The sequence below is a fragment of the Neolamprologus brichardi genome, chromosome 15 (assembly GCF_056152115.1).
Source record: "Neolamprologus brichardi isolate AB-2024 chromosome 15, ASM5615211v1, whole genome shotgun sequence".
NCBI classification, from domain to species: domain Eukaryota; kingdom Metazoa; phylum Chordata; class Actinopteri; order Cichliformes; family Cichlidae; genus Neolamprologus; species Neolamprologus brichardi.
Window position 1 is genome coordinate 22,992,904 of NC_142118.1, and position 15,712 is coordinate 23,008,615.

At 40.6% G+C, this 15,712-nt stretch overlaps 1 protein-coding gene across 1 annotated transcript in view; it reads right to left on the bottom strand.

Annotated features, from left to right (window-relative positions):
- Positions 1-2,261: 2,261 nt before the first annotated feature.
- The window catches only part of cd109 (CD109 molecule), a 41,584-nt gene continuing 28,133 nt past the window's right edge, over positions 2,262-15,712 (bottom strand). Inside the window, exons 24-33 of the mRNA XM_035908951.2 lie at positions 11,021-11,102; positions 10,689-10,917; positions 9,628-9,799; positions 8,819-9,009; positions 7,238-7,393; positions 6,757-6,822; positions 6,289-6,425; positions 5,546-5,702; positions 5,373-5,475; positions 2,262-2,562 (exon numbers count right to left, since the gene is read on the bottom strand). Of these exons, the coding sequence (XP_035764844.2) occupies positions 2,351-2,562; positions 5,373-5,475; positions 5,546-5,702; positions 6,289-6,425; positions 6,757-6,822; positions 7,238-7,393; positions 8,819-9,009; positions 9,628-9,799; positions 10,689-10,917; positions 11,021-11,102 (1,505 nt within the window). The 3' untranslated portion in view covers positions 2,262-2,350. The remainder of the gene's footprint in view (positions 2,563-5,372; positions 5,476-5,545; positions 5,703-6,288; positions 6,426-6,756; positions 6,823-7,237; positions 7,394-8,818; positions 9,010-9,627; positions 9,800-10,688; positions 10,918-11,020; positions 11,103-15,712) is intronic.

The following is a 15,712-nucleotide window of genomic DNA, read 5'->3' on the forward strand; positions in this document are numbered from 1 at the left end:
GTCCGATCAGTGTCTCGATGAGTTTGACCTTCTGGGGCTTTTTTCACTTGTCACTTTGAATATTGTTTACTTTGTGTTCAGAGTTTATGTTATAATTTTGAAGATTGAGAAATGCCCTGATCACGTTTAACCCTCAGGTGACCGCTATGGTGCACCCTGAGTGGAGGTCAGCTGTAATGAGGCCATGAAAAGGCAGATATTATCGATCCCAGCTGCTTCTCGTGTGCACACGTGGGTCAAATATTCTCAGCCTGCCTCGCTGTCGGAGCGCTCCATCATCGGCGGGGCTTTAAACTTTATAGAGGCTTTGTCGTTAATGTTTATGCCTCGGTCACTTTGATTGTCGCACAGATTTATGGTGCTGCCGTGGCATCGTACCAGCTTTTGTGTGTAGATTTATGAAAGGACTCAGAGTGCTGCTCAACCTCCTGCTTCAGTTTGTCTCATCGCGGACACGTTTAATGCCCGCAGAATAAATTTAAATTTAATGTTTCATTTTCCGTCATTCATAATCTTTTAGTCGTGGAGAAAAACAGCAAGCCGCTCAAAAAACTCAAGTGATCAAAGAGACGCTTAAACTGTGAGGATGAAGTTTTTGCATAAATGACGATCAGAACATGTTTCTGCTGCAGTTAAGTTCAAGCAGGTGGAGGGAGTCGAACATATTTTTGTGACCTAAAACAGCTGGGATAGTCTCCAGCTGCCCCACCCATGGATTCCTGCTTTGCATTTGAGTTTTTGTGTTTTTTACTAAATATTCTTACTCTTGGTCATTAGTGTTCACCTGGTTGCTTGTCTTCTCTGTTTTCTTTCACGTTCTTTGTGTGTCCAGGATTTTTGCCTTTCTCTTCCCTCTTTTGATTATTGGTCTCACCCTCGTTAGTTTCCTGGGTCCAGTCAGATTTCTCAAAGGCTGCTATCCTTTATCCTATAACCTTTTCATGTCCCTAAATACACATCCCTGTATCAGTCTGATCCACCAGCAATGAGCTGAGGAATGAGGGAAGCGCAAGAGGAGAGTGGAGTTGAGGCAGCAGCATCTAATAAATTAGAGATCAAGGTGAATACAGGTGTTAGAGCCCAAATACTGCAGTTTTTTTCTGATCTCAGATATAAAAGCGCTCATTACTTTCTGTTTATGGTCACTTTTAATTAAATCCACAATAGGCACAATGTCAAGGATATTTTACCTTCACGCTGCTTGTTTTCTATGAACCCACACTTTGTGCTTCAGGCTCTGTGCTCACTCTTTAAAACATGAATAATCTTTTGACTCCTCTTCTGCACAAAATAATCAGCTGAGCACATCGACTTCAGTCAGACACATTATCAGATCGGAGCTGGTAAATAACATAAAGAAGTATAAAAGCAAAATGAAACACTGGTGTTGCCACAAAGCCAAGAGAGCAACGCAGCAGAAAATCACATCTTGTGAATTCGTGAGTTCATACTTTTATTTGAGCGATTGACGCTTCTTTATAACATAAATCACCTCATAAAGGAGGTGTGAGAATAAATTCACTGATTCACTCATTGAATATTTTCCATGATAAATACCATACATGTAACCTGCACTCGATTAGCTGCAGTTCCAGCAGTGTACAACAGACTTGGCAGCAGATTAGGACCAAGTGTGAAAACATATTTATAGAATATCTTCATCACCAGCTGAATACATACTCAATAAATTGCCAGGAAATTCAGTTTGTGCTGCAGATAGTAAAATACCCCAGAGCACTTATATCACACTTACAGATTTTAAGTAACAGAATCAGTGAAATGTGGAGCCGATTTAAACCAAACTCTGAAGTTAACCTCCTGCAGAGCAGTTTGTAAGTTCATAGGATTCGATTGAAAGAGCGCGACCTTGGTGACAGTGAAAACTCTGACTTTTTGAACACGCCTCTGAACCTGAATGATCTCTGTTTGGACCAAAACATGTTCCTGTATAAGCTTTTAATGGGGAACTTCACCTCAAAATCATATTTAAATGTTTGCTTCTACAGACAAAAGAAACGCCCAGCTGCTAACATTATTGTGAACCAAGTGTTGTTCATATCCTGTCACGCGCAACAGCCTTCTTTTCACAGGTACACACATGCTTCTTCAGCACAACTGTACAGTCGGTGAGTGTAGGTGAGTTTAAAATGAGGAAACAAAGGGAAGAAAACCTGCAACGGAAATCAAAATTTATCAGTCACATTTATTTTTTGGACAGTACAAAGAAGAGTCCTGTGACTTTCTGCATCTCTAACACAGTTTTCTATTTTAGTCTGAAACAAAACAAGAACCCCACAGCCTTGAACCGAGACTGACAGATTTATATGTGCAGCTTTTTGTTTAGACATGTTTACAATTCAAAGATGACGAAGAGGAGGAGCAGTATGGGCAGAAAACCACCCAGATTGAAGTGGACGTTGTTCCTGTTTGATGCATTGAAGATGGCTTCGTCGGGAATGAAGTCGCCGTTTGCGTTGCACTGACTGCAGCTGTCCCCGCAGAGTGAGCAGGAGGATATGCTGCTCCTCCACTGCGACGTATATGTGCTCGCCATCCTCCGCCCTGCAGGAGGAGGTGAAGGTTTAGAGATCAACGGTTTCAGTTTCTGCCTTTGTATTTCTGTTGTTTCTTTTTAATGATTAAAGATGGAGGATGTTTGAGACGGGAAGGATGAAAACAAAATCACCAGTTTTCAGATATATTATATATATTATGATTTTTATTTTCAGTGGTCCCTCGTTTATCGCGGGAGTTACGTTCTAAATATAACCTGCGATAGGTGAAATCTGCGAAGAAGCCAACTTTATTTTTTACAATTATTATAGATGTTTTAAGGCTGTAAACCCCTCACACTTTATACACTTTTCTCAGACAGGCATGAACATTTTCACACTTTTCTCTCCTGTTTAAACACTCTCAAAGTTCAAATCTTCATAGAAAAATAAGTCCAGTATTATAGAATGAAACCAAAGATCAAACCCTTTAATTTAATTAACCCTTTGATCAAACACATTAATGGGTCAATTGTAGGGGAAGCAAGAAGAATGAGTTGAATCAAGTTTGACTTATCTGACTATTTTGCTTTGCTTAACCGGTGTGCCTTATGGTCCGAAAAACGTCTACCTTCCTTTAGCATGTCCATAAGTCCAACTTTTTATGCGATGGTAGCATCTTCCTCTGCCTTTTGGGTGCTACCACAGGTTCCTTTGACGGTGCAAAATGTTTCATCGACATTGTTGTGTTCGTTGATTTGAAAACTTACAAACATACAGTACAGCACTTCAGAGTCTGCTATTTATTTATAGATTTATGTAAATTTGACAAGCTGAACGCATTCTGTACTGTACAGGACCACGGCACAAGATTTACTGACAATGGTCTACAACCGATCAGGACGCAGAACAAAAGGCACTGTAAAATAAATAAACAAATAAAAGCATGCAAAATTGCCCCCCAAAAATCTGCAAAACAGCATGGCCGCAAAGGTGAACCACGTTATAGCGAGGGACCACTGTAACTGTAAAATTTGGCGGCTATCAGTAAATTTTCAGTTTTGCAGTATATTTTAAACTGAAAATCATTCTTACATACTTCTGCTTTTATTTTTAAACTTTATTTTGATACCCAATTTATTGGTTTATCACAAAACATGTAAAAATTTATTATTAAATTAAAATGTAAATATTTTTGATTACGTCACAAGCAGTAATGTCAAACTCAAAACTCTTTTATCTCAAGTGGGCTGGAGCAGCAAAACTACATGATAAATGTGTGAAATTACAGAGAAAGTTGGTTCATTGCCCAGACTGTCCTATAATTATAAAATACACATTTTTGGTTAATTCAAAGAAAATTTCTTCTTTTTTCTTTCTGAATCCACTGTATAAAAGTGTACATTTTTAGACATTAAAAATTTAGAACTTTCTGTCATTTAATTGTTTATCTGGGCCGGTGTCCTGCAGGTTTCAGATCTCATCCTGGGTCAAATGATTAGTTCATTACCAGGCCTTTGGAGAACTTCAAGAAATGTTGAGGAGGTAATTTAGCCATATAAATCAGCTGTGTTGGATCAAGGACACATCTAACACTTGCAGGACACCAGCCCTTGAGGCCTGGAGTTGCACACCCCTAGTGTAGAGTGATGGGCAATGGGAGCGAGGGGGGGGGGGGGGGGGGGGGGGTCATCAATAGTAAAAGTTTTAAAATACAATTAAAACTTCAAAAATGTGTGCACTCCTTCTAATTTTCCAGATTTCCTGATCCAGGCCAGATTGGAGTCTTTGCCAGGCCCATTATGGCCCTGGGGCCTTATGTTTGACGCCCCTGTTCTAGAGAAAAAGGCTTGTAGCAATCATTCAGGCCAATACATTTTGTTTAATCACAGGTTTTTCGCATGATTGGGCGAACACACAGCGCTAAACTCTTGCCAAACAAAAGCATAAAAAACTCATAAAACGTCAGTGGAGGTCCTCGGTGTGTTAACATGGACATGACAGGCTGTCCTGGTTTGGATCATGCTGCATGCATTTTCCCCATATGCAAGATTATAAAAACATCAAAACTGACAGTGAAAAAATAAAAGTGGACATGTTCTGCTTTAGGTCCATATGTTTCTACACAATCGTGCATTTTATTGTGTCATTTTGCTTCCGTTTACTACCACAGTGGATCAAACAGCCTCAGTGAGGTTAAAGTGCTGATTTTCACTTTGACTTTGATGAGCTTAATTACAATATTGCATTAACTGTTTAGGAATTACATTGTTTTATACAGTCCCTCGTTTTCAGGGGAAAATGATAACAACTGTGTCCCTGTGCAAACACTTAGTATACTGTTTAATTGTTATTTGTTCATGAACTTGAATGTGGTCTTCATATTCATATAAGCTTCATATAATGAGGTGAGTACACACAGAAGTGATCTCTGTGAGCCATAGGATCCAGCTCAGCCTTCAGACTGCTCTAAATGCTCTGTTTCAGGCAATTTTTTCTACTTTCTGCTATTTATGATGTTGTTAAGATAATACAGTCATCCCTGCCACACTGCTTTGGCTAGTTGCACAGAAGCCCCCCACTCCCAGCTTCCATTAACGGCGGACAACTAATCAGAATAGAGCTGGTCTATAAGGGGAAAGAGTTAAAACAGTTTGCACCTCAATTCATTCTCAGTCTGAAACAATGTCACGTGTATACAACGAATGAATACATTTGAGAGAGTTTCCACCATGTTGTTACAACAACACTTTGTCTTTTGTGTTATAATTATATATCATTTTAAATAAGAGTTTTTTGATTTTATTGGGCAAAACACGGTATTAGCAGGGGAGAGTAAAAAGATTATCCATTAATATAAGCATATGAGCGAAGTCTTACTTGGTTCGTAGTAATCATAGATGACGACCGTAGCTTCCTGGACTTTGGCAACTTTATACTCAATAATCAGAGGAATCTGGACACACATCTCCAGCGTTGTCACCTGGAAATAAATTTATAACTTAAGCTTCAGTATTTACACTCAGACACATCAGTGTTTGTGAGCCGCTCACTGAGTCCAGGTAGAGGATGACTTTTCCCGGCTGCGTCTCCACTTTCTTTACAACGTCGTTAGTCTCGATGCCAACCGGCGACAGACTGAAGCCACTCAACAGCCCCACCTCCATGATGGCCATCCCCGTTGCATTCAGGCCCACACCATACACCAGCCTGCAGAGGACCGCAACACCACACAAAGGAAAAGAAAAAAAAAACATTAAAATGATATTCAAAATGTTAGTCTAATTAAATCAAATTTTATTTGACTCTTTCTTGTAAATTAAAATAATAAATGTAATTGCTATAAAGTACTTCTTTATTTGTCTTTGGAACTTTCTCAAGAGTATAAACATAATTAGGGTAAAATTTACCGACAATAAATGATAAATTTTATTTATTTAAAAAGAAGGAGCAATAAAAAATAATTTCTTGATGAACAGCAAACTTGTCAGAGCAAAGACCAAATAACCACAGTGATTAGAAGTTATCTCTGTATTGTTTTAGGCACTTTCCAAAAGTGAAAAAATATATTTGGAGATATATTGGTTTCAAAAAGGTTATTTCTAACAAATGTTTCAGTTTTTCTTGGGTCTGCTGTCAAACTGACATCTGGTGTTTTTGGCTGATTATGTTTTATTGTTTGTAAACAGACGATGATCGCTGGAAACGCTTCTCACACATCCTGCTGATTGCTGTGCTGATGAATCTGTTGCATCAAGCTGTTGGCATGTGAAGAAACAGATGCCGACCCGCTCACCTGGTGCAGATGTACAGATGTGCAGAGTTTACTTCGCTGTCGACCAGCTCGATGTACAGCTCAAACGCTTCCTGTTCGCCAGCTTCTCGCCTCCTTCTCCTCATCTCCTTGTTCCTGACGTTGTAAAAAACGTTAAGCTGAAGGAAGAGAAGAACCAAATTTACAGAATAAGAATGAGAATCACGCAGAAGTTTTAAGGAAAAATGCAGCTTCTTTATCGTTTCTTTAGTTAAAAGTACTTGGTGTAAGTAGCTTCTGCAGAATTTCACTAAAGCTTTCTGCAGCATTGACCCAGTGGGCAGTCTGACATATGTGCTTCTGTTCTTTAACTTTTTAACTACCACAATTTAAGTGGCTTTGTTTCTGACATAATCTGAACAACTATTGTACTTCTTACTATTATACCATTCAGCAGACTGAACACAGACCAGCAGGAAGTGCTATTAGACGAGTGACATGTCTTGTTACCTGAAACAAGGCGAGTCCACGACCTTCTGCTGTCACCTGCAGGATTAAACTTTCTTCTGGAGTAATCTAAAGCATAAAAAACAATCTCTATGTTTTTATTGACAGATTATTGCAGATTTTTTTTATTGCTGTGCACTAAACAACTGTTAAAAACTAAATTAAGTCCTTAACTGGACTAAAAGGAGTAGCCAACTCCTTTTAGAAGACTGACTCACACCAAGCAGTAAATCTTTTAGGGCATTTTTAGGAAATATAATATAGTTCCACGTTTTTCCTTTCAATATGAGGGAATATCACAGAGCTGAATATATCTGTATAATATTACATGCTGGATGTAATCATTTGTTTCACTGTTCCATGAACTCGGCTCTGATCAGTTGCTGACAGCCTTCAATAACCAGCCGATATCTGACATTCCAACAAATATTGCTGGATAATACTTCAGCCACTGTTTTCCGATAACGCTGGCTGATCTGTGTACCTGTTGGCTCTGATGGAGCAGGTAGTTCTCGTTGTTGATTTGGAAGGAGGCGACAGTGGTCGAAGGGTCGATGTTCACCCTGATTGTGACGTCAGTGTCGTGCGACCCAATGCGAGCCGCGAACATAGACAAAGCCTGGAGAGCCACAACTGTGTCCTGAAAGAGAAACGAGACTCGCGGTCACATGGTACATGTAAGCAAACGTGTGTCTGTGATATGGGGGATTTCAATCCCTGATGATCCTTTGCTTTGATATTCATTGCTGATTTCCTGTTTACAGCTGAGGATGGGAGTCTGCTATTCAGCACATGTCTGTGCATCTGTTTTAGAGAAAATCTTTGCCAGACAACGCCTCACTGGGCTTTACTCACTGTGCTGTATTTGGATCTACTGGCAGTTTCCCCATCTGCCTCGCATGTTCTGCATGTACGAGTGGCCATGTGTGCTAAGAGGTTAATAAGTCTTTAGTCACTACATACCCAGACGGCCACAGTTGCCCTCTGATGTGACATATAACCACAGTTGGGGACTTTTTTTTTAAACATGAATCCAGTTTAACCAGTAGAGGAAAGAGTCCTTTATTTAGAGTTGACAGGGCCAACAAGTCTGTTTTATGTTTTGTTGGTGTTAAAAAGAAGATGATGCAGAAATCAAAAGCCTGTGTGACTTTTTTTTCCCCCTGACGTCTTTGTTCTGGTTTATTTCATCCTCGCATGTCTATAGTTATCATGTGGTTATTGTGTCCCTGTGGCTCAGGCGAACTTTACTCTCCCAAACTCCACTGCAGAGATTTGGAAAGAAGACAATCACAGTCAGTGATGTATGCCAACATTTGTGGCTCCAGTGACAATTCGGGCCAGCAGGAAGGTGGACTGAATCTAAATAAACTACAATGAGTCTGTTTATGGTGTTAGAGGAACAGGGCAGCCCTGTCCACTGATGTCTTTTTAATCATTTTTGGATAATGATAGAGCTCCATGGCACAGATAAACACAATGCATTAAGTTCTGCATGAGCTCTTCTTTTTGACATATGTAGTTTTTGACAAGTGTAGTCGGATGATAACAAAGAGAGGGAAGGTAATCAGAACTGAGGGGATCGAACTACCAGAGGGCAACATTGCAGACATAGAGGACAGCTCCCAGGCCTCTGGTAGAGGACCCGAGCTTGAGGGATTGACCGCCCACAGAGGTGAGTGGGGAATGAATATATATATAGTAACAGAATACATGTACCAGCGTTACGTATTTAAAATACAAAATATGAGTAACTGTATTGCGTTACAGTTACCGTTTAAAAGATGATATTTAAAATACAGTTACTTTGTTGAAATAAATCGATCACACGGCGGTCTTTTCCTGTTTCAAATGTTAGGCTATACCCTCTCTATTTTTGGTAATTCCACGTGAAAAACCCAAACAAAACACGCATGAAGAGACTCTAATGCCTGTGTCTCAATCTCGCGACCCATGTCACCCCTATTTCTATAATAACGTGAAAAAATATTTTTTTAAGGTTTGGTACAATCTTAATAATTTGAAGATTACATTCATGTACTTCTGTTTGGAGTTAAGATCTGACCTGAGTGCTTCCAAATCCTCCTCTGTGGTTTCTTTGCTTGCTGAGCCACTTCATGAGGTTCAGACCCTCTGGGATTGAGTTCAGCTTGTAATGAGACAGCACCACGTAGGATGCCATCTCAATGTCAGAAGAACGAGGTTGCCACGATGAGGACAGGCCGTCATCCAGGGAGAACCACATCGGCACACCGTCTGCTCACAGAAAGACAGGGAATAATTCAGATGATTTCTTTTTAAAAAGAGAAGCAAGGTGATCAAAAAAATATTTGGGGTAAAGACTCCCACAAATAGCTAAAAGTCAAAGCCAAGAAGTGGATTGTTTTTCCAGCCATGCTAACTCTCGGATAATTCCCTTAAAATGCTGAGAAAGACACCAATAAAAGAAACAACATCCGATTCAGTCACTAAAATTACCAGAGGTGAGGCATAGCGGACAGGCTTATTTTCTAGGCCTCATTAAGCTGACCTGGAGGTTGGAGCTTGGTCCTGTCTAGCTGTCTGCAACATTACCATTACAACAGAATTTTCTGGCTATGAACTTTTCAAAATAAGAAATAATTATTTATAATAGTGATTTTTATTATACAGACTAATTAATCATACAAAGACTAAAGGACACCATTCTTCAAGTAAAACCACTGTATGATCCAAAAATGTTTTTAACTGAATGTAACAGTTCTGTTCACAATCAAATAATGTAGATTTGCATGAAACTATGAGAATTAGGTGCATGAAGTTATAACAACCTCCAGAGAAAGCTTATTTCCCCCAAATGTTAAACTGGCTTTTAAGACACAGCTGCTGTTGTACCTCTTATCTCAGCTCGTCCAGTCAGATTATTGAGTGCTGATTGGGCTTTGGAGCTCCCTGCCAAAGCCAGAGCGTAGGTGAGTAGACTGAGGCTGTAGTTGCTGGAGACACCAAGAGCAAGATGGGTCTCCAGGTACATCACGGCTGCAGACACCTTGGTCTCATACTGAGCCTGACAGATATGGAATAGGGCAGCAGTAGGTGAGACGACAGGTTGGTACAGGCACATGTAACAATGTGAGGCCAAATTAGATCTTACCCATTAATGTGAGGAAAACAGAGACAATATTTAAAAATGAATTCCTCTTCTTTGATTGGTTAATGATAATAACCATAAGGCATGGTCAGTTTTGGTTTTTAAATTGATTTTTACATTAAAAATACTACAGAAGCCTAGATAATTAAAATGCACAAGAAGTTTTTTTGTACGTCTACTTGGTAACTCTTATAAAGTGAACACTGTTTAAGCTTCTTCAGCCTGTCCATTGTTGCTACTGCCTCTGCAAGCCACTCTGCAAGGCACTTTGCAACCCATCTCCACCCCAGGTCATTGTTTTTATGCTTTTAAGACTTCTGTGGCATATCTTCTCCATTTATGCCTGCTCTGTTATGTGCTTGCTGCTTCCAAATATAAATGACTGCAGATGGAAAGTTTTGACTTCAAAATATGAGTCACCACCCAAACATGTGTCACAAGTTAACACAATACCTTTTTTGTTTATCCTAAAGTTCAGCAATTATTTTGTAACTACAGTTAAAAGTTACCATAATAAACAGAAAATATATAAAAAGGAACTTAAATAAGGAGACACATAGCTCAATAAAATAGGTATGACAGAAATATAATCTTAAAGAGTTAAAAGCCAATCAAACTAAAATAAGTATTAAATATTAAAAATATTTCTAACTCAGCAAAGGAAAAGCTGAATATAAAATTGCTCCCCATGTTTCAGTCTGAGAGGCGGACCCACACCAGTGTTGGAGGCTGTTTGTTCTGTTTTGATTAAGCTCTAAACTCTCAAAATGTCCCTGGAAAGTGTGCCTAAACAATGGCATCTCACCTTGACGCTAGCGTCTTCCAGCAGGGCGATGAGGACGTAGGCCGTGAGAGAAACAGGCCCGTCCAGGCCTCCCTGGAGCTCGGTGTGGATCACCCTGCCGGGCTCCAAGAAACTCCCATCATGCCCTTGCTGGCTGGCGATCCAAGCTGCCACACTGTGCAGCACATTGGAATCAATGTTGATGAAGGGCCGTGCCTGCAGGAAACACCTCAGCACAAAAGCAGAGAGCCTGTGCAAAGAGACTATCTGCTATTAGTTTTCCTGAGTTTTTCAGTTATATGAGCATGTTACTGATGGTTTTTTTTAGACAGACATTTGTATTTATCACATACCAGGTGCTTCCAGATGAGTCCTGCTCTCCAAAGGCGCTGAAGGAGCCATCTGCTCTCTGAAAGGTGAGCTCCCGCTCATAACCTGGTGAAGAGGACATCAGATGATGGGAAAAAAGGCAAAGACAAATGACAAATCTAGAGGTTCTTAACCTAGAGAAATAAATGAGATGTGCATTTTAAATGTGTTTATTCAACAGGGTGTGACCAAGAGGAATTAGATCAGATGTTCCTAAACTATGAGGCACCCGGGGTATGAATTAAAAAAAAGAAAAAAAGGAACTCAAGGACACTGCTCACATAATGGACCGGTATTTGACAGGGCTCCCACACAAATGCAAAGCAGATGAAGCATTGCCAAATATGTTTCCAAACCAAGTCAAAGACTAGAAAATTTGATGAAACATATCTTGCCTTTGGCTTCACCTGCACAAGTGCCAAGGTATGTGGGGCGCCGTTTGTGAAGTGAAACATGCTGAAATCAACGGCAACTTTTTTCCACATTTAACTCAAAACCTTACAAAAACTTTTTTTTTGTCATTTTTTACAACATTTAGCATGAACATGTCCAGCGATTTGGCTGGACATGTGCTGCAGCGATTGTGAAGCGGAGACTGCAGCTGCCGAGAGTCCAGTACTGCTGAACCTTTGGATGGCTGACAAAACGGATCTTTGGATTTTTTCAGCTAAATCACTGGACGTCCTGGTAGACAAGAAGTGAGGCAGCTCATGGTGGTGAGAAGTGACCATCATTGGAAAGCAAACACAATCTGACCACTACCGGCACACTTTTGTACTGGAGTTTTTCATAAAGCTTTTATTTTGGTATTTCCGTTGAGCCATACAATAAATTTGCATGTTAGCTAAATATTTAGTTTCCTGTAACATTTATATTTAACATTTAACATTTAGATTTAAATATAATATTTAGATTTAACATTTAACATCCATCCATTTTCTTCTGCTTATACAGGGCCGGGTCGCAGGGGTAGCAGCCCAAGCAGAGAAGCCCAGACCTCCCTCTCCCCAGCCACCTTCTCCACTCCAGCTTATCCGGGGGAACACCAAGGTGTTTACAGGCCAGCCGAGAGATATAATCTGTCCAGCGTGTCCTGGGTCTGCCCCGAGGCCTCCTCCCGGTGGGACATGTCTGGAAAACCTTGCCCAGGAGGCGCATCCTTATCAGATGCCTGAATCACCTTGACTGGCTCCTTTCGATGTGGAGGAGCAGCGGCTCTACTCTGAGCCCCTCCCAAATGGCCGAACTTCATTCGGTCACTACCCACAGCTCGTGACCATAGGTGAGGGTAGAGGGGTAGATCGACCGGTAAATTGAGAGCTTCGCTTTTACACTCAGCTCTCTCTTCACCACAAGAGACCGGTAAAGCGTCCGCATCACTTCAGCAATCCATCTGTCGATCTCCCGCTCCCTTCTCCCATCACTCGTGAGCAAGACCCCGAGATACTTAAACTCCTCCACTTGGGGCAGGGTCTCGTCCCTGACCCGGAGTGGGCACTCCAATCTTTTCCGGCTGAGGACCATGGCCTCAGGTTTGGAGGTCCCATGGCAAATAGGTCCTGGGTGAGGGACCAGACAAAGAGCGATTCAGAAGACCCCTATGAAAAGACCATTGAGAGAACAGTTCACCCTGCCCGGGATAGGGTTACCGGGGGCCCCGCCCTGGAGCCAGGCCCGGGGAGGCCAGACCTTAGTCCATGGGGTCCGGCAAGGCACAGCCCAAAAAAGGGACATGGGCCCATCTTCCTGCAGGCCCACAACCTGCAGGAGACAACGTAGGGGTCGGGTGCAATGTAAGTCGGGCGGCGGCATTTAGATTTAATATTTAACATTTAGATTTAACATTTAGATTTAATATTTAATAGTGTGTTTTAAATATGAGAAATTACAAATATTTTACAAAATGTTGTAAAAAAATAACTCAAAAAACCTGTTTTTGTAAGGTTTTGAGCTAAATGTGGAAAAATGTTGCATGTTTCACTTTACAAACGGTCCCCCATAAAGGTAGGTCCTGCAACAGGAGCACACTGGGTTGTCCAGATCACAGACAAACAGTATCCCACATTTTTGATTTTTAGTTCACAAACACTTCTTATAATGACTAACTACTCCTAACATTTTGGAGATGCTACCTCTTTATACTGTAAAGTTACAGTGGAATATAAATATTATCAGATTGATCCTGCCACAATTTGTTCCCCCTGTCCAAATCAAAACAAAACAGCATCCCACAGTTGTTTATGTTTTTGAACCCATTTTGCACAGAGAGGCATTTTTGAAAAAATGTATTGACAGCAATGTTGAATATTCTTACACAGGAAAAAAACATCTACATGTAAAATAATTACACCATTACGCCTCTGCCCTTCTAAAAGGAGGGATAGTAACTGAGTGTATATATGTAAGAGTGTAAAAATGCAGATAGTAAGATTAACAGTATTTTGTCTCTATCTACCATTGTAGAAATTCATCTCATGTAAACAATAACGTGGCCCACGGCGTGACGTGAAAAAAGGCACATACCTTTGACATTGGGTGACGAACTCCGTATTCCTCGTCCACGCGTAAACGCAAAAAGTGAGTTTTCGAAAATCTCCAACTTGACAGGAGTTATTACGTGTGGACGAAGGGTCAAACGCATGCTTTATCAGCTACTTTATCAAAAATACCCATGTAGGTGTGGATGTAGCGTAAAATAGTAGTTTATTTTATTGCTACCTGTAATTTATTGCAGTTTACTTTTATTACTAAATGTTTGAGGTGTGAAATAAACTGAAATGGAGTTTGAAAACAATATATGTGTGTGTGTGTGTGTGGTTGGAGGACATGTTTGTGCCGGGGGGATTTTCTTGTAAAAAAAAAAAAAAAAGGGGGAACCTAGCAAAAAAAGTTTGGAAACCACTGAATTAGATGTAGATGATGAAGATAAAGGAGAAAGAAATGTAGCAGGGCCAGGTTGAAAAACCATTAAAAAACCATTACTATCTAGTGAAAGATGTAAAGACGCTAACACTATGGACCAAGCACAAGCTATAAATACCTGGATTTGGGACAGAGCACAGTCTACTTTTTAACCTCTTAAGCCCCAACGCCCCCTGATACGGGGGCAAAAGGCAGGAGATCAGTTAGACTTGGGGCTTAAGAGGTTAAGGAAGCTAAGGTCTTTAATGTGCAAACAAGAACACATTTTTACTAGCAGTGTTAACATTTTCTTTGTGGCTAGCTAGTGTGTGTGAATGGGTGGATGACTGAATGTGTAAAGCGCTTTGGGGTCCTTAGGGACTAGTAAAAGTGTTATACAAATACAGGTCATTTACCATTTACCATTTTGGAGAAGCAGCATCAGAGCCAGTGACAGTTGGAGGCTGAACAAGGTGAGTAGGAAGGCTTTGTGCTGGGGACTACTCTGAAGCTTCTAGAGGGAATTATTGAATGAAGGAAGTAGCCTAAATTCCTGATCATACTGAACAACACATCACATCCCCTGCACAACCTGCTGGTCAAGTGTTTCCAGTAGGAGGTTCCTTCAGCTCAACTGTAAAAAAGACCAATATATAAAAAAAGAAACAAAAACGCAAAGAAGAGGAACCTATAGCAAGTCTATAGTGCTCATCTTGGAACAGCAAATACATCTGGCACAACAGTGCATTCAGATCCTGATTCTGAGTGTAAACGCTACCACACATGACAAAAAAGGTCTATATATGAATATCTTTTCTATCCACAGGAAAGAAAAGAATATATAATGACTCCAAGATCAAGCTACTTTGTATTCTACAGAGATTTAAAAAAAAAGATTTTTCATATTTTTTTTCACATGAGAATTCAGACCTGGTTTGTGTAATCAAAAAGGCTTTGTAGCACTACCATGACTAGCAGAATTTTTTGTGTTTAATTTCCTTTTTGTGAAATTTTGTGTTGCTGTAGTACTGAGGACAGGGCTAAAAACATCAGCGCTACTGGACTGATATTTATTAACTAATTTACTGGGCCTGCTCTTTAAACAGGTACTGATATAGCAACTGAAACCTATCTATCCTCTGGTAAGTTTCCAGATGTTCCCAAAACATTGTGTATACCTCCACAATCTATCATGCCAAAGTGAAAACAAGAACCTCACTGGTCTCCTATTCAGATCAGATGCTGCAAAATCAAACCTGACGAAAAGAAAACTCAACCTACCATAAGGGAAATACAGCAACATATGCAAACCTGAGTAACTAGGTGTAACCAAAGACAAATAAAACATCAAAGAAATGGGTTTGGAAACCACACACAGTAGGAACTACAGTTGTTATCACTTCTAACATGAAAACCCCAGCGCAAATAGTTATGTCTATAACTTCTGTTCCCTGAAGGAGAGGAACGAGGTGAAACACATAAGTATGGGATATCACGCCCTCGTGTGTCTTGGCTGAAGAAACCTTTATTCACGCCTTTAAGGCAGATGACGTGTGATGACACGCGCACGACCCCGCCTGCACATATAGCCACTGTCATCATAGTCATCCCTCAGTTCGATAGCCCCTCTTCACCGAGCCAAACTGCTCAGTGGGGCCACCTTATGCTTATGAGATGTCACCTTTCTCACGCGACGGCACGGACACGGTCAGGGCTGAAAGCCGACAGCTCGCTGATTCTGATGTTTCGGCAGGTCCGCGCTTTGTGTTTACGCC